The 27,650-nt window shown below is 43.8% G+C and overlaps 1 protein-coding gene across 1 annotated transcript; it reads right to left on the reverse strand.

Annotated features, from left to right (window-relative positions):
- On the reverse strand, positions 1-27,198 carry LOC137381218 (probable G-protein coupled receptor 139). The gene is made up of 2 exons (XM_068053595.1): positions 27,018-27,198; positions 1-899 (listed from the first exon to the last, which is right to left on the reverse strand). Exons 1-2 carry the CDS (start codon positions 27,175-27,177, stop codon positions 1-3), a joined length of 1,059 nt encoding a protein of 352 aa, XP_067909696.1. The 5' UTR covers positions 27,178-27,198.
- Positions 27,199-27,650: the final 452 nt, after the last annotated feature.

Raw genomic sequence — 27,650 nt, forward strand, 5'->3', positions numbered from 1 at the left:
TCATTTAATTAATTGAACCATTCGAGTAAAGGGATATTTCACAACATTCTTAAACTGTTCTCGGAACTTCGTCTGTGTCACGGCATAAATACAAGTGTTTGTGCAACAACTCAGAAGCTGCAGCATGAAACCTATTTCTTCCACAAAATTAGGTAGCCATACAGACTGATACCCCAAACCCCACATTCTGGCCCATATATAATACACCATTAACATTGCCCATAATAGTATGAAATTCCCCGAGATAACTACGAGTAAAATAATGGATTTCCTTCGGCTCTGCATCTGTGGGTCTCTGGGACTCTCCCCTCTGCTGTGACCTCGGAGTCTCCTGCGTACTTTGCTGCTCGCTAAAATGTGGCGAACGGTGAATGCGTTGAACAGCAGAATCAGGAAAAATGGGACACAGGGGTTTAGAATGTGATGAAGGAACTCAATCGTTGTCCAGGCTAGAGAGAACCAAACATCAATTGTTACAAAACAAAACCAGGGCACGTTCGCTAGCCGATACTGATCTGTTAACATGAAATACCAGAAAATGTTCTTTAAGCAACTCAACACAGTCACTGTTCCCAGGACCACAACCGCCGTTTTCTCGGTGCAATATTCACTTCTCAGCTTTTGGCGACAAATGGCCACAAATCGATCAAAGGTGAAAGTGACGGTGAACCAGACAGAACAGTCTGTGGTTGCAAAGAGCAGGACAGCGTGGATATTACACACACGGATGGACTCCAAGAAAATAAATAGTTCGCTGTCGACAATTGGAATGTGCCTCAATATCAGGTCGAATATAATGACCAGTAGATCTGCTGCTGCCATGGCCATCAGGTAGTGAGTGACACATTTGGAGAGACCACACTTTCCCCGAGACAGGATCACAATCGTTACTAAGTTAACTGTGAGGAACGGTAATACACAAGGAACATATATATCAACCTGGGAAGACAGTTATCAGTTTCACTTATTACGTATTGAAATTTCCAAACGTGTTACAGTGTCCAGTAATGTATTGAAATGATTGTACTAGAAAGAAGAAACGGAAGTTCTCTGATCTGGTGGAAGGCAGAAGAGATCATTTGATGAAAGAATGAAAGATAAATTATTGAACTCAATTTTGATCATAATCCCATCCTCCCTTCTTTCCCTGACTGGCTTACATAACTTATATATTTAAACACTCCCAAATCTCATAAATATTACCATCTTGAAACATTAATTCTGTTTTTTCATCTACATATGCTGCCAGAATCACAGAATGTTTACAGAGCTGAAGGAGGCCATTTGCCCCATCTTTTCTGCACTGTTTATCTGAAAGAGCAATTCCATCAGTCCCATTCCCCCATTCCCCTGCCTTCTCCCCATAACCCTCAGCATTCTTCTCTTTTTAAAAAAAATAACTGTCTTATTCCCTTTTGAATGTTTCATTTGAAACTACCTTCAACACGTTCTCAGGCAGCACATTCCAGATCTTAACCACTCACTGCATGAAAACGTTTTCCCTCATGTCGCTTTTGCTTCTCTTTCCAAATAATTTAAATCCGTGCCCTCTCGTTCTCGATCCTTTCATGAGCGGGAACAGTTTCTCTCTATATACTCTGTCCAGAGCCCTCATGATTTTGAATACCTCCATCATATCACCTCTTAGCTTTCTCTTCTCCAAGGAACATAGTATTAACTTCTCCAATCTATTTCAGAACTGAAATTCCTCATTCCTGAAATCGTTCTCGTGAATCTCTTGTGCATTCTCTCCAATGTCCTCACGTCTTTCCTCGAGTGTGGCGACCAGTATTTGGCACAATACTCCAGCTGAGGCTTAACTAGTGCCTTATACAAGTTCAACATACTGTATGCTTTATTAATTGCTCTCTCAACTCTTCTGCCACCTTCAATGACTTATGAACATGTACACCTAGGTCCCTCTGCTCCTGCACCCCCTTTAGAATTGTGCCCTTTATTGTATATTGTCTCTCCATGTTCTTCATGACCAAACAAATCACCTCACATTTCTTTGCATTGAAGTCCATCTGCCACCTGTCTTCCCATTCCACCAATTTGTCTATGTCCTATTGAAGTTCTGCAATATACTCCTCACAGTTCACAATACAACCATGTTACGTATCATCAGCAATATTTGAAATTGTGCCCTGTTCACCAAGGTCTACGTCATTAATAGATATCAAGAAAACCAAGCGTCCCAGTACTGATCCCTAGGGTACTCGACTACAAACCTTCCTTCAGCCCATAAATCATCCGTTCACCACTATTCTTTGTTTCCTGCACTAAGCCATCTTTGTATCCATGTTGACACCGTCCCTCTTATTCCATGAGCTACAACTTTGCTCACAAGTCTGTTGGGTGGCACTGTATCAAACACCTTTTGAAAGTCCATGAACACCACCTCAACAGCAATGCCCTCAACAACCGGCTCTGCTACCTCCTCAACAACTTCAGCAAGTTAGTTAAACATGATTTTCCCTTAGGAAATCGATGTTGGCTTCCTTAACTAACTCGGATTTGTCCATGTGAGTGTTGATTTTACCGAATTATTTTTTCTGTAAGTTTTCCCACCACCCAAGTTAAACTGTCTGGCCTGTAAGCGATGGGCTGATCTTTACATCCTTCTTTGGACAAGGGTATGACTTTTGCAATTTTCCAGTCCTGTGGCACAACCCCTGAGTCTAAGGATGACTGAAACATTATGGCCTGTGCCTCTACGATTTCCACCCTCACTTCCCTCAGTATCCTTGGTTGCATCTGATCAGGCCCTGGTCCTTTATCAGCATTAAGTTTATGCAGACTATCTAATAATTCATTTAATCAAATTTAAATGCCTCCAGGGTCTGACTTCCCTCCTCTTTCAACATTGCTGCATCTTCTTCCTTGGTAATAACAGATGCAAAGTATTCATTGAATATCTCAGCTATGCCCTCTGAATCAATGTGTAAATCCCCTTTCTGACCTCCAATCGGTCCCAATCCTCCTTTTGGCACCCTTTTTCTATTTGTATTCTGTAAAATGGTATGGAATTTCTCTTTTTGCTAGCTGCCAGTCTATTTTCATGCTCTCTCTTTGCTTCTTTTATTTGCTTTCTCACTTCCACTCTGAACCTTTTATATTCTGCCTGTTTTTCAATATTATTTTCTCCCTGGCATCTGTCATAAGCACACTTTTTCTTCTTTAGCTTAATCTCTCCCTCTTTGGTCTTCCAGAGAGTTCTGGATTTGCTTGCTATACTTTTTCCCATTCGAGGGAATATGCGTTGACTGTGCCCAAACTATGCCTTCGTTGAAGGTAGCCCATTATACATCTACCAGTTTTGCTGCCAGCTTTAGACTCCAATTTTTTCGCCCAGCTACATTCGTACCCTATTAAAGTTGGCCTTCACCCAGTTAATTATTCCTACCCTGGATCGTTCTTTCTCCTTTTCCATAGTTACCCTAAACCTTCTGATCTAATGATCACTATCCCCTACATGCTCCCCTACTGATCATTGATGCACTTGGCCCACATCATTCCCAAGAACCAGAACGAGCAGTCCCTCCTTTCTTGTTGGACTAGCAACACACTGGCGCAGAAAAATTTCCCAAACACACTCGAGGAATTCTTGCCCTTGACTTCCATTTACAGTACTATTATCCCAGTCGATGTTTGGATATTTAAATACCCTCATTAAAGCTACACTATAATTCATGCCCTCTCTGTAATTTCCTTGAACATGTCTTCCTCCAAGTCCTTTCCACCACCTGGTGGCCTAAAGACAACACCGTGGAACACCATGCAACACCGCGGCACAGTGGCGCAGTGGTTAGCACCGCAGCCTCACAGCTCCAGGGACCCGGGTTCGATTCCAGGTACTGCCTGTGTGGAGTTTGCAAGTTCTCCCTGTTTCTGCGTGGGTTTTCTCCGGGTGCTCCGGTTTCCTCCCACAAGCCAAAAGACTTGCAGGTTGATAGGTAAATTGGCCATTATAAATTGTCACTAGTGTAGGTAGGTGGTAGGGAAATATTGGGACAGGTGGGGATGTTTGGTAGGAATATGGGATTAGCGTAGGGTTAGTATAAATGGGTGGTTGATGTTCGGCACAGACTCGGTGGGCCGAAGGGCCTGTTTCAGTGCTGTATCTCTAATCTAATGTAAAAAAAAAAAATGTAACTGCACCTTTTAGGTTCCTTAGCTCCAGCCAAAGGGATTCTGTCCTCGGCCTCTCTGGGACGTCCTTTTTCTCCAGCTCTGTAATGCTTCCCTTAATCAATACTGCCACCCTATCCCCTTTTTCCTTTTTTATCTTCACTGAACATCTTGTATCCAGGAATATTTAAACCTAAGGAAAAATTCCAAGGGTGGGACCGACCATCCGTCACTAACTTAAACAGTTAATGATAGTATTAACCTTAAAGAACACGCCTATAATTGCAAAAAGAAGGAGGTAGGTCAGAAGATTGGACAGAATATAAAAAAAGCAAAGAATGACTGAAAGATTGATGAGGAAGGTAAAATTAGAGTACTAGGGAAAGCTAGCTAGAAATACAAAGAGGGATAGTAAGGGTTTCTATAGATACTTAAAAAAGAAGAGTGAATAAAGTTGCTCCTATAGAAAGTGAGTCTGAGGAATTAATAATGGATAATAAGGAGATGGCAAAAGAATTGAACAGCTATTTTGCATCAGTCTGCACTATTGAGGATACAAGTAACATCCCAGTATTAACTGTCAGTCAGGAAATGGAAGGGAGGGAGGAACTCAAGAAAATTATAATCACCAAGGAAGTGGTACTGAACAAATCGTTGGAGCTGCAGGCTGACAAGAACCGGGACCTGATGGATTTCATCCTAGGATGTTAAAAGAAGTGGCTACTGAGATAGTTGATGCATTAGTTTTAATTTCCAACATGCCCTAGATTCGGGAAGGCACCATTGGATTGGAAAATAGCGAATGCAACTCCTTTATTCAAAACTGGAGACAGACAGAAAGGAGGAAATTGCAGGCCAGTTAGCTTAACATCTGCCTTAGCGAAAATGTTGCAAGTTATTATTAAAGACGTTATATCAAGGCATTTAGAAACAATCAAAGTAATAAGGCAGTATCAACATGGTTTTGTGAAAGTAAATCATGTTTAACCAATTTATTGGTGATCTTTGAGGGAGGTATTGGTGATACCACATCTTTAGTACAGTTCTGGTTTTCTTATTTAAGGAAGGATGTAAATGCGTTAGAGGCAGTCGGGAAAGGTTCACTAGACTAATACCTGGAATGAATGGGCTGCCTTAGAAGGAAAGATTGGACAGGCAAGGAATATATCCGTTGGAATTTAGAATAGTAAGAGGCAACTTGATTGACACATATTGGATCCTGAGGGGTCTTGACAGGGTGGATGTGTAAAGGATGTTTCCCCTTGTGGGAGAATCTCGAACTAGGGGTCACTGCTTCAAAATAAGGGGTCGCAAATACAAGACAGAGGTGAGGAGAAACTTTTTCTCTGAGAGAGTCGTGAGTCTTTGGAACTTTTTTCCTCAAAAGGGGGTGGAAACAGAGTCTTAAAGTATTTTAAGGCAGCGGTAGTTGTATTCTTGATAAATAAGGGGGTGGAGGGTTATCGGGGGTAGTTGGGAATGTGGAGTAATCAGTTTAGCCATGAACTTATTGAATGGCAGAGCTGGCTCGAGGTGTCGAGTGGCCTATCCCTGCTCCTAATTCGAATGTTCGTCTGAGTTACCTGTGTGGTTGATGAAGGAGAACCGGTGGATGTATTGTACTTAGTTTTCCAGATGACTTTTGATAAGGTGCCGCATCAGAGGTTATTGCCGAAAATAAAACTCATGGAATAGGGAATAACGTATTGGTATGGATCGAAGATTGGCAAGCTAACAAGAAACAGAGAGAAGGCACAAATGGGAATTTTTCGGGTTGGCAAAGGGTAACGAGTGGTGTGTCACAGGGATCTATGCTGGGGTCTCAACTTTTACAATGTATATAAATGATTTAGATGAAGGGACAAAAGGTATGGTTGCTAAATTTGCTGATGACACAAATATAGGTTAGAAAGTAACTTGTGAAGCGGATAAAAGGGAGTTACACAGGGATATAGATAGGGTAAGTGAGTGGCAAAGACCTGAAAAATGGAGTATAATGTGGGAAAGTGGGTAATAGCCCACTTTGGCAGGAAGAATATAAAAAGCATACTATCTAAATGGTGAGAGATTGCAGAGCTCTGAGCTGCAAAGGGTTCTGTGCTCCTGGTGGATGAATCACAAAAAAGTTAGTACGAAGGTATAGCAGTAATTAGGAAAGCTATCCTTTACAAAGTAATTCCTGACAACTCAGCGACCCGCTGACGTCATAAGAGCGCGCCAAGTTTCGCACATGCGCATAGCATCTTGGCAGGACTAAGTGGGCGTGGAAGATGTAACCGCGCAGCGCAAATGTCATCGCTTATCCGCACCTGGACCATCTTCCTGCCTGCACGATGCAGCATCATCGGGCATCCAGCCCCCGACTAGGCTGGAACGAGTGGCTCAATGGGAGACTTTGAGGCTGGACCTTTTGCCCCTAGCTCCGCGCCTCGATGCTTCGTCACCTCAGCTGCTCGCTCCAGACCTCGCTGCTCCCCTGCCCGATTGTTCTCTCCTCGGCACCCGCTCTCCACCCACTCGCACCCAGCTGCTCCCCAAGCCCCCGCCTAGCCTCTAACTCCAGGCCTCGTCGCTTCCCTCTTCTGTGCCACTCGCTGCTACGTGTCACGTCACCTCTTGTTTCTTCGAGCGGCACGTGGAGACAATCAAACGTGGAAGCGATTGGCCAAGAGGAGGGAAGCGGTGCGGCCTGGAGTGAGCTGCTGCAGGGGGAAGCGGCTGTGGGGGCAGAAAGCGATTTGCCGAGTGGTATTTGCGGCCAGTGGGGCAGGAGCTAGTAGCTGCGTTCGGGTGAAGTCAGTCATTCTCAATCATATAATCGAATCACTATAACGAATTGGCAGCACATTTCATACGCTGCCTGATTTCCTTGTCCAACTATCGAGGTGCCAATTCATTGTCTTCCAAGAGAAATGCAATCATAAAATTACTTTTGTATTTAATAGAATTGCTGGAATATGAAATGGATCTGAAGATTACAGTTTGTATCCTATAACTACGTAGTAACATGTTACTGGGCGTCCATGCAACTTAATGTAAGGTTAGTTTGCTGGAACGATACAGCAATAAGAATTTCCTGTGACAAATTGAACAGCGCCATCTTCAATAAAAGCAAAATACTGCAGATGCTGGAAATCTAAAATAAAAACAAAAAATGCTGGAAATCCTCTGTAGGTCTGGCAGCATCTGTGGAGAGAGAAGGAGGGGGAGCGTTTCAGGTCAATGATCCTTCATCAGAACTGACAAATATTAGAAATGTAAAAGATTTTAGGCAAGTAAAGCGGGGGGATGGGCAAGAGATAACAAAATAGATGGTGATGATAGGACAAGGTCACTGAATAGCTGACCAGAAGCTCACGGGGCAAAGGAAAACAATATGTTAATAGCGTGCTGAAAGGCAAAGAATCAGTACACGTAGTGTGAGAATAGACTATAAAGCACAAAGCACCCCAAGCACGAACATTCACAGAAAACATAAACGGTGGGTAGGCACAGTAGAAACTAACTAAACACCCTAAAAAAGCTGAAGTAAAATCACAAAATAAAGAAAGAAAAAAGGCAAAAATAAAGAAAAATAACTCTACAGTAAAAGGCTCATGCTCTGAAATTATTGAACACAATTTTCAGTCCGGCAGGCTGTAGCAGGCCTAATTTGTAAATGAGAAGCTGTTCCCCGAGCTGGCACTGATGTTCGCTGGAACACTGCAGCAATCCCAGGACAGAGATGTGAGCATGAGAGTGGGGGGGTGGGGGGCGGGTGGGTTTGGCGGGGGAGGTGGTGTTGAAATGGCCAGCAACCGGAAGCTTGGGGTCGTGCTTACGGACTGAGCAGAAGTGTTCTGCAAAGCGGTCACCCAATCTCCATTTGGTCTCCTCAATCTACTGGAGACCACATTGTGAGCAGCGAATACAGTATACTAAATTTAAAGAAGTACATGTAAATCGCTGTTTCACCTGAAAGGAGTGCCTAATTCCTGGAATCGGTGGGCTGTCATGCTAGGAAAGACTTGACAGGCCAGGTTTGTATCTGCTGGAATTTAGAAGAGTAAGACGCGACTTGATTGAAACACATGAGAATCTGATGGGTCTTAACAGGGTGGATGTGGAAAAGATGTTTTGCCCGTGGAGAATCTAGAACTAGGGGTCACTCTTTATAAATAAATTGTTGTCCATTTCAGAAAGAGATGGGGACAAATTATTTCTCTCAGAGGGTCGTGTGTCTTTAGTTTTCTCTTCCTCAAAAGGTGGTGGAAGAAGAGTCATTGAATATTTTTAAGGGAGAGGTCGATAGATTATTGATAAGCAAAGGGCTGGAAGGTTATCGGAGGGAGGTGGAAATGTGGAGTAATCAGTTCAGCCATGAACTTATTGAATGGAGGAGGAGGCACAATGGACTGAATGGCCAACACCAACTCCTAATTTGTATGCTCGTACATTTAACACTCAGTCATGCAATTCTTTGAGCCAGGTCTCAGTTTTAGCCACATCATCATATTTGAACAAGGATATCTGCACCGATACGTCACCAGTCTTATTAACCACACTCCATGCATTCACATACATGCACATTAACCTGATTCAGACTTTATTACATTTTTCCCTTACTCTGACCTCACCTACCAACGTCCGATTCCTAACTCTCGTGCCATTTGTCTCCCCAAGTATTCTGTTTCGTTTCTGTATTCCTCTCCAGTACTTGCTCCTTTTTCCCATACCCCTGGCAAGTTATCCGCTTTGCTGCCTTCCAATCTGAGTTCCCTCTCAGGATCCTATCACCCAGTAAGTTAGTTTAAACCCGCCCGAACAGCACTCGCAAAGCTCCCTGTCAGGAGATTTGTCCCAGTCTTGATAACATGCAACCCGTCCATCTTGTACAAGTCCCACCTGCCCCAGAACTGGTCACAATGTCTTACAAATCTGATGCCCTCTCTCCTGCACCATTGCTCCAGCCGCGTGTTCAATCACTCAATTTTGGTGACTGCAGCTTGACAGTCGCGAAGGTGCGAGAGCGAGCTGACAGCTGGGAAGTCAATTTCAGTGGAAGTTTAAAAGTTAATTCCCTTTTGTTTTCGGAGGACAAGGAGACTGCTGGGTAAGTAAAAACTATATATTTGGGTGGTTTATAATCTCTTTCTTTTAGCTTTGGTGACTGCAGCTTGACAGCAGCGAAGGTGCGAGAGCGAGCTTGCAGATGGGAAGTCAATTTCAGTGTAAGTTTGAAAGTTAATTCCCTTTTGTTTTCGGAGGACCAGGGGACTGCTGGGTAAGTAAAAACTATATATTTGGGTGGTTTATAATCTCTTTCTTTTAGTTTTGGTGACTGCAGCTTGACAGTAGCGAAGGAGCGAGAGTGAGCTTACAGCTGGGAAGTCAATTTCAGTGTAAGTTTAAAAGGTAATACCCTTTGTTTTCGGAGGACCAGGGGACTGCTGGGTAAGTAAAATCTATATATTTGGGTGGTTTATAATATCTTCCTTTTAGTTTTGGTGACTGCAGCTTGACAGTAGCGAAGGTGCGAGAGCGAGCTAACAGCTGGGAAGTCAATTTCAGTGTAAGTTTAAAAGTTAATTCCCTTTTGTTTTCGGAGGACCAGGGACTGCTGGATAAGTAAAAACTATATATTTGGGTGGTGGCTGTACCCGAGACACTACACGTGTAGTGTCTCCCACCCACTCTCCTCCTCTAACCTAAAAAAAGGACTCTGTTGTGTTGATAAGGTAAGCTTTTTATTTAAGAAGTTCTGTCCGTTGGATTGCTAACCCAACAAGTTTTGACATTTTTTTTGGTTTTTCAGTAGATCTGTTGGGAATTTAGAATAGAGGGAATGGAAGTTAAGGCAGTTGTATGTTCCTCCTGCAGAATGTGGGAGGTAAGGGTCGCCAAGAGTGTCCCTGCTGACTGCATCTGCGGGAAGTGCACCCAACTCCAGCTCCTCGAGAACCGCGTTAGGGAACTGGAGCTGGAGCTGGATGAACTTCGGATAATTCGGGAGGCAGAAGGGGTTATTGAGAGGAGTTATGGGGAGGTAGTCACACCTCAGGTAAAATAAGTTGGTAGATGGGTTACCATCAGGGGAAGGAGAGGGAACCAGCAGGCAGTGCAGGGATCCCCTGTGGCCGTTTCCCTCAACAACAGGTATACCGTTTTGGATACGGTTGCGGGGGACGACTTACCAGGGGTAAGCAATGGGGTACAGGTCTCTGGCACAGAGTCTGTCCCTGTTGCTCAGAAGGGAAGGGGGAAGAGGAGCAGAGCATTAGTCATTGGGGACTCCATAGATAGGGGAACAGATAGGAGGATCTGTGGGAACGAGAGAGACTCACGGTTGGTATGTTGCCTCCCAGGTGCCAGGGTTCGTGATGTCTCGGATCGTGTTTTGGGGATCCTTAAGGGGGAGGGGGAGCAGCCCCAAGTCGTGGTCCACATAGGCACCAACGACATTGGTAGGAAGAGAGATGGGGATTTAAGACAGAAATTCAGGGAGCTAGGGTGGAAGCGTAGAGCGAGAACAAACAGAGTTGTTATCTCTGGGTTGTTGCCCGTGCCACGTGCTAGCGAAGCGAGGAAGAGGGAGAGAGAGGAGTTGAACACGTGGCTACAGGGATGGTGCAGGAGGGAGGATTTTGGTTTCCTGGATAATTGGGGCTCTTTCTGGGGTAGGTGGGACCTCTACAAACAGGATGGTCTTCACCTGAACCAGAGGGGTACCAATATCCTGGGGGGGGAGGGGAGATTTGCGTGTGCTCTTCGGGGTGTTTAAACGAATTCAGCAGGGGAATTGGAACCTAAATTGTAGTTCCAGTATACAGGATGTTGAGAGTAGTGAGGTCAGGGATAAGGTTACAAGGGCGCAAGAGCGCTCTGGCAAGCAAGAACCTGGTTTAAAGTGTGTCTACGTCAACGCCAGGAGCATCCGGAATAAGGTGGGTGAGCTTGCAGCATGGGTTGGTACCTGGGATCTCGATGTAGTGGCCATTTCGGAGACATGGGTAGAGCAGGGGCAGGAATGGATGTTGCAGGTTCCGGGATTTAGATGTTTCAGTAAGAACAGAGAAGATGGTTAAAGAGGGTGGCAGTGTGGCATTGTTAATCAAGGAGAGTATTACAGCGACAGAAAGGACATTTGCGGACTCGTCTACTGAGGCAGTATGGGCCGAGGTTAGAAACAGGAGAGGTGAGGGCACCCTGTTGGGAGTCTTTTATCGACCTCCAAATAGTTCCAGAGATGTAGAGGAAAGGATAGCGAAGATGATTCTCGACAGGGGCGAGAGTAACAGGGTAGCTGTTATGGGGGGCTTTAACTTTCCAAATATCGACTGGAAATACCATAGTTCGAGTACTTCAGATGGGTCAGTTTTTGTCCAGTGTGTGCAGGAGGGTTTTCTGACACAGTATGTAGACAGGCCAACCAGGGGCGATGCCACATTGGATTTGGTACTGGGTAATGAACCCGGCCAGGTGTTAGATTTAGATGTCGGTGAGCACTTGGGTGATAGTGACCACAATTCGGTTAGGTTTACCTTAGCGATGGGCAGGGAAAGGTATATAACGCAGGGCAAAAATTATAGCTGGGGTAAAGAAAATTATGATGCGATTAGGCAAGATTTAGGATGCGTAGGGTGGGGAAGGAAACTGCAGAGGATGGGAACAATCGAAATGTGGAGCTTATTCAAGGAGCAGCTACTGCGTGTCCTTGATATGTATGTACCTGTGAGGCAGGGAGGAAGTTGTCGAGCGAGGGAGCAGTGGTTTACCAAAGAAGTTGAAGCGCTAGTCATGAGGAAGAAGAAGGCTTATGTTAGGATGAGACATGAAGGCTCAGTTCGGGCGCTTGAGAGTGACAAGCTAGCCAGGAAGGATCGAAAGGGAGAGCTAAGAAGAGCAAGGAGAGGACACGAGAAGTCATTGGCGGATAGGATCAGGGAAAACCCTAAGGCTTTCTATAGGTATATCAGGAATAAAAGAATGACTAGATTTAGATTAGGGCCAATCAAGGATAGTAGTGGGAAGTTGTGTGTGGAATCAGAGGAGGTAGGGGAAGTGTTCAATGAATATTTTGCGTCAGTATTTACAGTAGAGAAAGAAAATGTTGTCGAGGAGAATACTGAGATTCAGGCTACTAGGCTAGATGGGATTGAGTTTCACAAGGAGGAGGTGTTATCAATATTGGAAAGTGTGAAAATAGGTAAGTCCCCTGGGCCAGATGGGATTTATCCTAGGATTCTCTGGGAAGCCAGGGAAGAGATTGCAGAGCCTTTGTCCTTGATCTTTATGTCGTCATTGTCGACAGGAATAGTGCCGGAAGACTGGAGGATGGCAAATGTTGTCCCCTTGTTCAAGAAGGGGAGTAGAGACAGCCCTGCTAATTATAGACCTGTAAGCCTTACTTCGGTTGTGGGTAAACGTTGGAAAAGGTTAAAAGAGACAGGATTTATCATCATCTTGAAAAGATTAAGTTCATTAGCGATAGTCAGCACGGTTTTGTGAAGGGCAGGTCGTGCCTCACAAACCTTATTGAGTTTTTCGAGAAGGTGACGAAACAAGTGGATGAGGGGAAAGCCGTGGATGTGATCAATATGGATTTCAGTAAGGCGTTTGATAAAGTTCCCCACGGTAGGCTATTGCAGAAAATACAGAAGTATGGGATTGAAGGTGATTTGGAGCTTTGGATCAGAAATTGGCTCGCTGAAAGAAGACAGAGTGTGGTGGTTGATGGCAAATGTTCATCCTGGAGTTTAGTGACTAGTGGTGTACCGCAAGGATCTGTTTTGGGGCCACTGCTGTTTGTCATTTTTATAAATGACCTGGAAGAGGGTGTAGAAGGGTGGGTTAGTAAATTTGCGGATGACACTAAGGTCGGTGGAGTTGTGGATAGTGCCGAAGGATGTTGCAGGGTACAGAGGGACATAGATAGGCTGCAGAGCTGGGCTGAGAGATGGCAAATGGAGTTTAATGCGGTAAAGTGCGAGGAGATTCACTTTGGAAGGAGTAACAGGAATGCAGAGTACTGGGCTAATGGGAAGATTCTTGGTAGTGTCGACGAGCAGAGAGATCTTGGTGTCCAGGTGCATAAATCCCTGAAGGTTGCCACCCAGGTTAATAGGGCTGTTAAGAAGGCAGATGGTGTGTTAGCTTTTATTAGTAGGGGGATCGAGTTTCGGAGCCACGAGGTCATACTGCAGCTGTACAAATCTCTGGTGAGACCGCACCTAGAGTGTTGCGTGCAGTTCTGGTCACCGCATTATAGGAAGGATGTGGAAGCTATGGAAAGGGTGCAGAGGAGATTTACTAGGATGTTGCCTGCTATTGAGGGAAGGTCTTACGAGGAAAGAATGAGGGACTTGAGGTTGTTTTCGTTGGAGAGAAGGAGGAGGAGAGGTGACTTAATAGAGACATATAAGATAATCAGAGGGTTGAATAGGGTGGATAGTGAGAGTCTTTTTCTTCGTATGGTGATGGCAAACACGAGGGACATAGCTTTAAGGTGAGGGGTGATAGATATAGGACAGATGTCAGAGGTAGTTTCTTTACTCAGAGAGTAATAGGGGCGTCGAACGCCCTGCCTGCAGCAGTAGTAGACTCGCCAACATTAAGGGCATTTCCGTGGTCATTGGATAAACATATGGATGAAAATGGATTAGTGGAGGTCAGATGGTTTCACAGGTCGGCGCAACATCGAGGGCCGAAGGGCCTGTACTGCGCTGTAATGTTCTAATTCTAATTCTAATTCTAATTCTGATTCTAATTCTCTTATTCCGATGCTCACTCACACGTGGAACTGGGAGTAATCCTCAGATTGCTGATTTTGAGGATCCGCTTTCTACTCTCCTTCCTAGCTCCCTAAAAGTTGTGTTCAGGACCTCATCCCCCTTCTTACCTATGTCATTTGTACCAATGTAGACCAGGACCTCTGACTGTTTACCCTCCCCCAGAAGAATGTCCTGCAGCCTCTCAGTGACATCATTGACCCTGGCACCAGGGAGGGAACACACCCTCCTACAGTCACGTTTTATGTCGCAGGAACGCCTGTCCATTTCTCTGACTAAAGCATCCCCTATCATTACGGCTCTTCCTCTACTTTTCCTCCCCTGCTATGCAGCTGAGGCACCTGTAGCGCCAGAAACCTGACTTTGACTGCATTTCTCTGAGGAACCATCACCCTCACCAGTATCCGAAATGGAAAACAGAGTAGCGAGTGAGATCATATCAGGGGGCTCCTGCACTACCTACCTGGTTCTCTTCGACTGTCTGGTGGTCATCCATTCCCAATCTGCCTGCATTCTCCTAATCTGTGGTGTGATCATCTCCCTAAACGTGCAATCCACCTAATCCTCCACCATGCTGATGCACAGCAGTGATTCCAGTCACTGCTCGAGTTCCGAAACCCAGAGCTCAATCTTCTGCAGCCGGTGACCGCTTCCTGCATATGCGTTTGTCCAGGACACGTGGTGCGTCCATTATTTCCCACTTGCCACAGGCGGTACATTCCACTCGGCAGAGCAGACCTGCCATACCTTAACTTTATTATGAGTAGAAAAGCTTGCCGGGTACTCTCAAAACAGCTCCATCCACTGCACCGAAGCAAGAAGCAAATACTGAAGGGTTTAAAAGTAGAAATAAAGAAAAATAGAGCACCTGCGCCACATTCACGGAACGCAACACTCACCAAACTCGCATCTTAACACTCAGTTTGCAATCTGCACACTGTGAATCTAATAAACCTAAAATGATAATAAAGCTTTGCCAATATTAATAAGCCTTACGATCAGTAAACCTTAGAAATTCTGATAAACCCGAATACTACTTAATGCAGCTTATGTATTAAGTTGTCCTAATTTGAACTAATGCACTGTCTGCTGCTCTCTCTCTCTCTCACTGCGTATTGTAATTGATAAAATTCGCTTTAGTTTTTAGTTTATAACCTAATATATCGATTAGGTCTTACAATATATTTGATCTTAATTACATTGAAATTAAAAGCTTACCTGTGCACTCAACATGTGACTATTCAATACTCTGTGTCCCTGCTCGCTCTGTTGATTGTGATCTCAGCCTGATGTCACTTTTCAATTTTGCCCCTACTCCTCTTCTGGTCTCTCTGTCTCCGGCCTCTGATTCTTTCCCTTTTGATGCCCTTTTTGATTCCTCCGCTCCCATTGATCTCTCGTCTCTCTCTCTCTCTCTCTCGGTCTGTCTCCAGCCTCCGACTCTGTCCCTTTTGGAGTACTTTTAAAACCACCGCTCCCGCCGTGCTTTTTTCTCTCTCTTGGCCTGTCTGAATATTTTCAGCATTTTCATATTTGCAGCTCCCACAGTACGTGGGTCCTGTACAGTAATTTAATGCTTGATGGACCAAAAGATTTTCTCAACTGTGACAGGTCGCATGGCATTAAATTATGTTCAAACAATGATTGGAAATGATGACATTAAAAAGTCTCTGGAACAAATAATCACGGCCGTCACTAAGTTCCCTGTAAACAAGGGGGATTATCAGTGAAAATATACATCCTATTGGGAGAACAGAACAGCAGTTGAAAGGAGTTCAGGTGGCAGTTGCACATTTGTAACCACATTCAGTGAAAGATCTAATGATTATAACTGTGACAAGGCTTCCAGATGGAGACAGGGCGTTAATTAAATTTTTATGTTTGGACATGGAAACAGAGGAAAAATAAAACAAAAAACGGAGATGTCAGCTACATTCCGATGCTGATTGAGAAGCAAATAAAATAAAATAATTAAATTAAACTTGAGTAATAGCAGATTTGTAATAAACCAGAACCCCTGTATATATTGATGGGGCTGGTAACAGACGTCAGGGTGCCTTTAATCGCCATTGTGGTGATTTTTTTCGGACTGCAGGGATGTCCTTAGTGTTCTCCAGGATTCCGTACTAGGCTTGCTGCTGTTTCTGATATACATTAATGAATTAGGCGGAGGGGTAGAGGGCATAATGTGGAAATGTGAGTAAGACATGCAGATTGTAAACATAGTGAAGAGTGTGGAAGATAGTAATGACCTTCAAGAGGACTAATGCAGGGTGTTGGAATCGGCAGGAAGACAACAACAACCACAATATGTAGTTGAACAGCGGCTTTAAGGTAAAAAAAAACGTCCCAAGGTGCCCCATGAGAGCTTTATAAAACAAAATATGACAGCAATCCACAGAAGGAGAGATCCGATCAGATGGATAAAAGCTAGGTCAAAGAGTTGTTTTCAGGAGGAAAGCTAGGTATAAAGATGGAGGGGTGGATGGAGGGAAATCCTGAATTTTGGGCTTAGGCAACCGAAGGCACGGTCACTGATGGTGGAGCAATTGAAATCAGTGATGTTAAAGAGTGCAATTATCTCACAGAGTTGCAAGATGGAGGATATTACAGCGAGAGGGATGAGCAAGGTCATGGAGGGGTTTGCAATCAAGGATGTGAATTTTAGTCTCAGGTAGCGGCTTGAATGGGAACCAATGTAGGCCAATGAGCATAGCGGTGATGGGGAACAGAACTTGATGGAGTTAAGACACGAGCAGCAGAGTTCTTAAGCATCTCAATTGTATAGAGTGTAGAATGTGTGACTCCAGCCAGGTGTGTGTGGGAATAGTTAAGTTTGCAAGGAACAAAGACACAAATGATGCTTTTGGGAGCAGGTGGGCTTTGACAGGGAGGACGTCAGGTAATATTATGGAATGTTAAATAGGCGCTCTTGGTGCTGGCGTGATTGTGTGATCAGAAGCTCATCTCGAGGTCAGATATCGCACCAGGGTTGTGATAAGTATGTATAATATCAGACTGTGCCAGGGAGAGGGATGAAATATGTCGCCAGGGAAGGGATTTTGAATTGGGGACCGAAAACAATGGCTTCAGTCTTCCCAATGTTTAATTGGTATGACTGAAGTAGGAGGAAGTACATTTTGGTATGGATGAAAGAGGAGAGACAAAACAAACCAATTATTCAACTTTAAAGAAGGTTGAAGAACAGAGAGTCCTTGGGGTGTTTGTACACTACTCGTTGAAGGACGCAGGACTTGATAAGAAAGCTAGTTAATAAAGCAGATTGGAACGTCGATTTTACAGATAGAGGCATAGAGTACATAAGCCAGGATGTTATGCTAAACCTAAATACAAGTATACATATTTTCGCCCCGGGCTGCCTGAAGTATTGCTTCCAATGCTGCGGACCAAGAGTTTGACCAGCATAGTTCTTGGGATCATGGTTGCAGTTATGTGATTAGACTGGAGAAGCTGAGATTGTTCTCCTTTGAGTAGAGACGTTTAAGAACAGATTTGGTAGAGGTGTTTCGCATTTTGAAAGGGGTTCGATTGATCAGAGTAAGAGGAACGGCTTACAATGTCTGAAGAGTCGATCACCAGAGGACATAGATGTAAGGTGAATGGAAAACGAAAAATAAGGTCAAAGGAGCAGGAATAGGCCATTCCACTCATCGAGCCTGCTCGACCATTCAATATGATCATGACGGATCATCCACTTCAATGCCTTTTGCGCACACTATCATCATATTCCTTTATGTCATTGCTTTAGATGGCTATGAATCTCTGCTTTGAAGATACTCAATGACTGAGCTTCCACAGCCCTCTGGCGTAGAGAATTCCAAAGATTCACAACCCTCTCAGTGAAGATATTTCTCCTCATCTCAGTCCTAAGTGGCCGCTTATTTTGAAATTATTTCCCCTCTTTCGGCATTCCCCAACCAGGGCAAACATCACAGCTGCATCGACCTGTCTATCCCTTCAAGTACTTCGTCAGTTTCAAAGAGATTACCTCCCATTCTTCGAAACTCGAGGTAATACATGCCCAGTTTCTCCCACCTCTCTTCACTGGACAGATCCGCCATCCTGGGAACAAGTCTGGTGAACCTTCGTTGCGCTCCCTCTGTAGCAATAATACCTTTCCGAAGGTAAGGGGACCAAAACTGCACACAGTACTCCAGGTGCGGTCAAACAAAGGTTCTATGCAATTGAATTAAGACTTAGATATTCCTGTACTGAACTCCTCTTGTGATAAAGGCTAAAATACCATTAGACTTCCTAATTTCTTGCTGCACCTGCATATTAGCTTTCAGTGACTCATCGATGAGGACACCCAGGTCACTTTGTACATCTACACTTTCTAATCTCAGACGGGACATGAGAAAAATCTATTTATGCAACGAGTGGTTAGGATTTAGAATGCGCTGCCTGATATTAATAGAGAAACATAGAAAAATAGGAGCAGGAATAGGTCATTCGGTCCTTCGAGCCAGATCCGCCATTCAATACGATCCTGGCTCGTCATCCAAACTCAGGACCCTGTTCCCGCTTTCTTCCCATAACCCCTTGATCAATTTCGCTGAAATAACTATAACTAACACTTTCTTGAATATATTTAGTGGTTTGGCCTCAACTGTTTTCTGTGGTTGAGAATTACACAGGTTCACCACTCTCTGGGTGAAGAAATCCCTCCTCATCTCAGTCCTCAATGGCTTACCCCTTATCCTTCGACTGTGCACCCTGGTCTGGCACTCACCTACAATTGAGAACATCCTTCCTGCATCTAGTCTATCCAGTCCTGTCAGAATGTTTAGTGTTTCTATGACATCCCTTCTCATTCTACTAAACTCCAACGAATAGAAGCATAATCGACCCAAACTCTCTTCATATGTCAGTCCTGCCATCCCAGGAATCCTCCTGATGAACCTTCGCTGCACTCCCTCCATAGCACGAACAACCTTCCACCGAAAAAGAAACAATACTCCAGATGTTGTCCCAGCAAGGCTTGTATAATTGCAGCAAAACACCCTTGTTTCTGTACTGGAATCCTCTCGCGATGAAGGCCAGCATACCATTTGCCTTCTCAACTGCCTGTTGCACCTGCATACTTACTTTCAGCGACTGGTACATAAAGACACTCAGGTCACGCTGTACCTCCCCCTTTCCTAATCTGTTACAGTTCTGCCTCTGTTTTCATCACCAAAGTAGATGACCTCACATTTATCCACATTATACTGCATCTGCCATGTATTTGCCCACTCACTCAACCTGTCCAAATCACACTTGCACTTCTCTGCATCCTCCTCACAGCTTACACTCCCACCCAGCTTTGTGTCGTCAGCAAACTTGGATATATTACATTTAATTCCCTCATCTATATCATTAATATATATTGTGAATAACTGGGGTCTTTGCACTGATCCTTACGGTACCCTAGTAGTCACTGCCTGCCACTCGGAAAAAGACTCATTTATTCCTACTCTTTGCTTTCTGAATGCCAACCAGTTCTCTATCCATGTCAGTACTTTACCCCCAATCCCATGTGCTTTAGGTTTCCACATTGTAATGTGGGAACTTATTGAAAGCCTTCTGAAAGTCCAAATACACCACATCCACTGGTGCTCCCTTATCAATTCTAACACGGTGGTGGATACAGATTAACCAGTAGCTTCCAAAGGGGTTTTGGATAAATATTTTCAGGAGGCAAATAATCACGGATAGTGGGAGAGAGCCGGACAGTGGGATGCACTGGAATTAAAAGTCGTTTGATGAAGCAACAAACAATAGTCTTGATGTCAAAATTGAAACATATCGGATTAAAGGGCCAATGGTAGTATGGCTCGGAAATTCGATGAGCGACAGATAGCAGTAGTGAACTGTTGCTTATCAGACCGGCGGGGAGCAATGGCCAGGGACAATATTGCATCAACTGTTCTTTTAATGCATGTTAATGCCACGGACTTGCACACACAGTGGATAATTCTTAAGTTTTCAGCTGGCATGAAATTTGGAACTGTTAATAAACTATCAGAGGATACCAATCGACTTCAGGAGGATAGAGAGCGACTGGTGATATGGGCAGGCACCTGGCAGAAGCAACTTAATGCATACATATTTTGGTAGAAATATGAGGGAAGGCAATGTAAAATGAAAGGTACAATTTCAAAGCGGGTACAGGAACAGAGAGACCTGGGTTGCATGCACATGGATCTTTGAAGGTGGTCAGACAAGTTGAGAAGTCTGCTAAAAATGCACATAGTGTCCTCAGCTTGACAAAACGAGACATAGAGCAATGAAAGTCAGGAAGAAATGTTTATCTTTTATACATCATTGGTTAGACCAAAACTGGAGAATTGTGTCCAATTCTGAATACTAACATTTTGGAAGGATGTCCAGGATAAAAGCACAATACTGTGGATCCTGGAAATCAGAAATAGAAACAGAAAATGTTAGAAATATATAGCAGGTCTGGCAGAATTTATAGAGGGAGAAACAAAGATAACGTTTCAGGTCGATGCCTTTTCATCAGAAATTGGCAGAACTTCGTGAAGATGCAGACTGGTTTACCAGAATGGTTCCAGCGATCTGGAACTTCAGTTAGTTGGAGAGATTAGAGAAGCTGTGGTTGTTCTATTTCGAGCAGGGAAAGGTAAGGGAAGATTTCATACACACAGAAGTTAAAAGTCATGAAGGGTATTGACAAAGAAGTTAATGCAAAACTGTTACCATTGCCAGAAAGTTTGGTATTAAGAAGGCAAAGATTGAAAGTAAATGGCAGAGGACCAGAGGTGAAAGGAGGAGATTTCTCTTCCAGAGCGAGTAGCTGGGATCTGGAATTCACTGCCCGAAAATATAGAGTCATAAAGACATCGCAATAAGCCATTCGGCCATCAATCCATTCAGGCTCTCCGCAGAGAAATCTGGTCAGTCCCATTTCTTTGCTTTACTCCCGTTGCGATGTAATTATATTTCCATCAAGCATCCATTAAAATTCCTTTTGAAATCATGTATTGTCCCCACTTCCAGCACCCTCATCAACAGCAAGTTCCAGTTTATACCACTTGCTGCATTAAAAAAAACATCCTTGCAACTTCGGCTGAAACCTTAAATCGGTCTCCCCTGTCCCTGGTACCATCAGATAATGGGAACAGCTTTGCCGTGTCTGGCTGATAATAATCTTGTGCGCCTCGATCGAATCACCCCTCAACCTCCTTTGTTTCAAGGAGAGCAACACCAGCTTTTACACCCTCGCCTTGTAGGTAAAATCACTGAGCCTTGGAACCATTTTGGTAAATCTTCTCTGCACCCTCTCAAAGACCCGCACGTCCATTTCAATGTGTGGCGAACACAACTGGACACAATACTTTAGTGGGGACCTAACCAGTGTTTTATGCAAGGTCAGCATAATTTCTTTGATTTTGTACTCAATGCCACATTTTGATGAAGGCCAAGGTCACATCTGCTTTCCTAACTATTGTCACAATATGCACCGTCTTCTTCAAATATAGATGCACAGGAAACCTCCAGTTGCCTCTATCCCTGTACACTGCTGAGAACTGTGCAATGTAGTCTCTATTCCTTCTTGTTAACCCTTCAGCCAAAATGCATCACCTCACAATTCTGTATATTAAATTGCATATCGCACTTGCCTGCTTGTTTTGCTAGGTTATCCACGTAATGTTGTCATCTATTGGCACCATCTTCACTTTCTTCCACATTCCAAGATTCATTCTTTCTTTCTTTCTTTCTTTCTTTCTTTCTTTCTTTCTTTCTTTCTTTCTTTCTTTCTTTCTTTCTTTCTTTCTTCCTATCTATCTATCTATTATTCATCTGTCTATATATATCTATCTATCTATCCATCTATCTATCTATCTATCTATCTATCTATCTATCTATCTATCTATCGATCTATCTATCTATCTATCTATCTATCTATCTATCTATCTATCTATCTATCTATCTATCGGTCTGTCTGTCTGTCTGTCTATCTATCTATCTATCGATCTATCTATCTATCTATCTATCTATCTATCTATCTATCTATCTATCTGTCTATCTCTCTATCTATCTACCCATCAGCACATTGTTACGGTCAGGTAAGGAGGCTCAAAGGGCTTCCCTTTTTTCCATCTCCCTGTTTGAACACAACGGGTCTATTTCTTTTTATTAAAGTAGATGTACTGGCCAATTCAGTAGTTATTTGATGACTTGCATGCAATCATCATAACATGAACAAATCGGGAAGGTTGTCTTGAATTTAACAAAGAAAGCGGTTAACTTTGTTGTACTAAACAGAACTAATGAAAATAATAAATAACGCACCAACTTTCACACACACACACACACACACACACACACACACACACACACACACACACACACACACACACACACACACACACACACACACACACAAGCGCACACATGCACACTCACAAGAGGATTACAGACAGACCCATAGCACACAGAGTGGCGAAAGGTAGATTGGTTGAGTTCGAGTCCTTAGAAAATAGGTCTGTTGGGTTTGGTGATTTGGCTGTCTTCGAGGTGACTTTGGTGATCTGATGCTTTTAGTTTTGAGAGGTAGATGATAGGTTTGGTTGGTCTCTTGGAGACACCGATGCGGGAGATTTCCTCCAACAGGGTTTCTGACTGCAGCTGGAGGATGCAAAGGTGGTCGGTCAACAGGCAGAGTTCGATGCTTGTAAGCCAAAATGAAGAGAGAGAGAGAAAGGCCTTTCAGAGTCTAGAAGTTTCGCATTGCGGCTATAGATATGGTAGTATTGTTTCCAGTCTTGCTAAAAACGACACACGGTTCTCTTAAACTTCCTTTGTCTTGATCGGATGAGCAGGCATTTCATCTCGACCTCACAGGCCTTGCAATGTAGTATACTATAGGATAGAGTGTTGCATGTTAGGTGGCCATCTTAAGCTGCCAGCAAAATCCTCCTTCACCTGTTCTCTTTCAAAATTCTTCAAAAAATAACAATTCTAATCTCCAGTCAGAGGATTGAAGAAATTGAGCGAAGCAAGTTGGTGTGACTATCTCTCTCTCTGTCTCTGCTTGAGCTTCAATTCTGACAACCATCTTTTATAAGTGGCACTTCGTCAAACTCTTTCTGAAAATCCATATGGTCAGCAACATCGCATTATCTTCATCAACGTTCACTGTTACACAGACAAAAAGAAATCCATGATATTTGTCAAGCACACTCTGGCTTTTACAAATCCGTGCTGGCTATCTTAAATAAGCTGTGCCGGCTAATTTTATCCTTGGTTACTCTTCGGAACACCTTACCCAACACTGATGTTAAACTGGCTGGGTGCCAGATATGTCCTTGCACCCTCTCTTGACTAAGTGCAACGTTGTCCAATCCCCAGTCCTCTAGCCTCTTCCCCCACATCTAGAGAAGATTGGAAGATTGTGGAGAGCCCGTCCACTATCTCCACCCCGACTTCTTTGGCAACCTGTGGTGCAAGCTACCCGGACCAGTTGTCATATCCACTTTAACCATTGTCAGCCTTTCCATTACAACGTTCCTATCAATTTTCACTCCATCCATTACCTTTCCCCTCTCTGCTTCGACCGCAACAACTTCTTTCATAATCCCCGATGTAAAAGTACTCAGTTAGTGATCTAGCCTTGCCCTGTGCTCGAAGCCTATATCACCCTATTTTTCCCTACTAAGCGACACAGCGCCTCCTGCTACCCAATTATTATGCATATGCAAAATAAGATTTTTGGCTTCCCTTTCATGTTGACTGCCATTTTATCCTCATTTTCTCTCTTTGCCAGTCTTATTTTCCCCTTCACTTCCTCTCTCAACTTGTTATATTTGACCTGGTTCTGAATTGAAGACTTCACCTGATATGCATCACGCACCCTTTGTTGTTTCATCGTATTCTCCATCTCCCCTGTCAGCCAAGAAGCCCTGGCTTTGATTTCACTCCAGTTCGTCCTTTTTGGAATGTACCTAGCCTTTACCTGCAGCATCTGCACCGTAAAGTTCACTCATTGTTCCATTACATTTTGTTCCTGTCAGTCTTTGGTCACATTTTATAATTTAAAAATAGATCCTTTCACATCACAATGAATTAGACCTCTTCCTGTCATTGTCGACAGGAATAGTGCCGGAAGACTGGAGGATTGCAAATGTTGTCCCCTTGTTCAAGAAGGGGAGTAGAGACAGCCCTGGTAATTATAGACCTGTGAGCCTTACTTCGGTTGTGGGTAAAATGTTGGAAAAGGTTATAAAAGACAGCATTTATAATCATCTTGAAAAGAATAAGTACATTAGAGATAGTCAGCACGGTTTTGTGACGGGTAGGTCGTGCCTCACAAACCTTATTGAGTTTTTCGAGAAGGTGACCAAACAGGTGGATGAGAGTAAAGCAGTGGATGTGGTGTATATGGATTTCAGTAAGGCGTTTGATAAGGTTCCCCACGGTAGGCTATTGCAGAAAATACGGAAGTATGGGGTTGAAGGCGATTTAGAGCTTTGGATCAGAAATTGGCTAGCTGAAAGAAGACAGAGGGTGGTGGTTGATGGCAAATGTTCATCCTGGAGTTTAGTTACTAGTGGTGTACCGCAAGGATCTGTTTTGGGGCCACTGCTGTTTGTCATTTTAAGAAATGACCTGGAAGAGGGTGTAGAAGGGTGGGTTAGTAAATTTGCAGATGACACGAAGGTCGGTGGAGTTGTGGATAGTGCCGAAGGATGTTGTCGGGTACAGAGAGACATAGATAGGCTGCAGAGCTGGGCTGAGAGATGGCAAATGGAGTTTAATGCGGAAAAGTGTGAGGTGATTCACTTTGGAAGGAGTAACAGGAATGCAGAGTACTGGGCTAATGGGAAGATTCTTGGTAATGTAGATGAACAGAGAGATCTTGGTGTCCAGGTGCATAAATCCCTGAAGGTTGCTACCCAGGTTAATAGGGATGTTAAGAAGGCATATGGTGTGTTAGCTTTTATTAGTAGGGGGGTCGTGTTTCGGAGCCACGAGGTCATGCTGCAGCTGTACAAAACTCTGGTGAGACCGCACCTGGAGTATTGTGTGCAGTTCTGGTCACCGCATTATAGGAAGGATGTGGAAGCTATGGAAAGTGTGCAGAGGAGATTTACTAGGATGTTGCCTGGTATGGAGGGAAGGTCTTACGAGGAAAGGCTGAGGGACTTGAGGTTGTTTTCGTTGGAGGGAAGGAGGAGGAGAGGTGACTTAATAGAGACATATAAGATAATCAGAGGGTTGGATAGGGTGGATAGTGAGCGTCTTTTTCCTCGGATGGTGATGGCAAACACGAGGGGACATAGCTTCAAGTTGAGGGGTGATAGATATAGGACAGATGTGAGACGTAGTTTCTTTACTCAGAGAGTAGTAAGGGCGTGGAACGCCCTGCCTGCAGCAGTAGTAGATTCGCCAACTTGAAGGGCATTTAAGTGGACATTGTATAGACACATGGATGAAAATGGAATAGTGTAGGTCAGATGGTTTCACAGGTCGGCGCAACATCGAGGGCCGAAGGGCCTGTACTGCGCTGTGATGTTCTAATTCTAATTCAACCTGTAATTGCCTATTATTGTCCCTTGCTCTTCCCTATTACGAGTCTAAAACTCATAATGAGTTAACGACTCTTGGACAAGAGCTCCACATGGAGACTAGCTTCACATAGCCCACATCATTCCCCAGCTCCAGATCCTAGTTGGGCCGAGAACATACAGGTCAAGGACGTTTTCCTGAACACATTTCAAAAAATCCTCCCCTTTCTTTCCATTTACTCTCACACGATCCCAAACGATATTTGGGTACTTTAAACCCCCAATTTTACTCCATATTCCAATTGCATCTCTGTGACTTCCCTGAAGATTTGCTCCTCACTATTTGAACGCCTATAAAATAGCCCCAGGATTGTGATCATATGCGTTTTCCTTCTTAACGCTCACCAAGTGAATTCTGTCCTTGCTCCCTCAAGGGCATCCTGTTTTTTTCCAACAATAAGATGCCTTCTGTTGTCAATGCTGCCACCACACCTCCATTTTCTCCTTTCCTATCGTTTCTGAACACTTTGTATCCTTAAATAATAAGCACCAAAACCTCATCATTTTATACCACGTTTCTTTTAGTGCTGCTACACCACATTCCACATGGTCATTTGTGCTTTTAGCTCACTAATCTTATACGCCACACTTCGACTTTTACATACATTCCTTGTGAGCTTCTCTTTTTATTCCTCAGAGTCCTTCTAAGTCCATTCCTAAATAACAGACTACTGCTCTCTTCTCTACTACTATGCAACCCTTTCACTTTATGCCCTTCATTCACATACTGTTATGCACACTCTGATTGAAGCTTTAAATTTCCCACCTGCTAGTTTATGATAATGTACCAGTTTCGGAGAAATACTCGCCAACCAATCACTTAGCTGCTTTCCTGTCACGTCACACGGTGTTTATTTTTTTGTCAACACAGTCATCTTGCTCTGAACCAGCACCCAGACCTTTCATCTTCCCACCGTTCTCTCTGTGTTCTCACTCTCAATGCTGCTCTGTCACCAGTATGTTGTCATCCCCACCAGGCTCGCTATGATATTGCTCTCGGTGCTGCACTGCCACCACTCTTTTAACCATTCTGCCGGCCTCAAAATGTGTTGTGCAGCATGAGAGGATATCTTTTTTTGGAAGGAAATGCCATGAGTTGATGAATTCGCTAATATTGACACCCACATGAGTCCATTACACCTCTTCTGGCATTGCCTGCAGGTCTTCGGCGCTGGACCTCTTGCATTGATCTCCCTGGACACCTGCTCCCATTGGCATTGGCAGCTGTTCCTTGAGGGTCTCCAAACACTACACCCCCCAAGAAATCATTGCCTCTCACCTCCTTTCAACTTCCATGACTTAGCTCCCCAGTACCAAATCAGTGAACCGCGAACCTCTACCGTATTCCAAATGCCTTGTCTCCATTGCATTGTTCACAGTCAGCAGCAGCAGCCTGCTGTGATTCAGAGGGTGTAGAGATTTAATGAGGGGAAATAACAGCAGCAAGGATGAAAAAGTAAATTGCAAGAACAGTAATACAGTTAAACATGGTTTCTAGAATTAATAACTGGATAAAAAGACTTACCAGGAACGCCAACAATAGCAAGGAATGGATAGTAAATGTAGCAAATAATTTCAAGTGCGAATTTAATCCGATATTCTAATGGTAGCCAATCGTAATACGTGGAAAGATAGTGAAGATCCGAGGATAAACCCCTGTCCATTCTTGTAATATTCCAATCCATTGTTCTCAGTTTCTGATCTATCCACTTCCTGTTTCTGAAGCCGCTGATCATTGCTCGTGCTGCAGCTGCTGGTCCAACCAATATTATGGGATAACAACATTGAAAGGAGTCCTTTATTAATAGAAGAGGGAAAATCTCCAGTGACACAATTAGGATCCATGGAGACTGATGTTAATCACATTCACTGAACAAATAGTTTCAGTTAACCCATTCCAATGTAATACCATTTGTGAAACAACAAAATTGAACATTTGTAAGTTCTGGATGGGATGGTGGAGGATTGTTGTCAGAACAAATGTTGGAAATAAGAGAGACACTGGCCTCTTTCAATCCTCCTTGGATCTATCAGTGGTACCAGATCTTTGGAGGGCTACAAATGTTCGACCCTGTTCAGAAAAGGCACGAGAGATGATCCCTGTAACTACCGATCAGTCAGCTTAACGTCGTTGAAACAGTGGGAAAAGTTTTAGAGT

This window comes from Heterodontus francisci, chromosome 21, assembly GCF_036365525.1.
Source record: "Heterodontus francisci isolate sHetFra1 chromosome 21, sHetFra1.hap1, whole genome shotgun sequence".
In the NCBI taxonomy this organism is placed as follows: Eukaryota; Metazoa; Chordata; class Chondrichthyes; order Heterodontiformes; family Heterodontidae; genus Heterodontus; species Heterodontus francisci.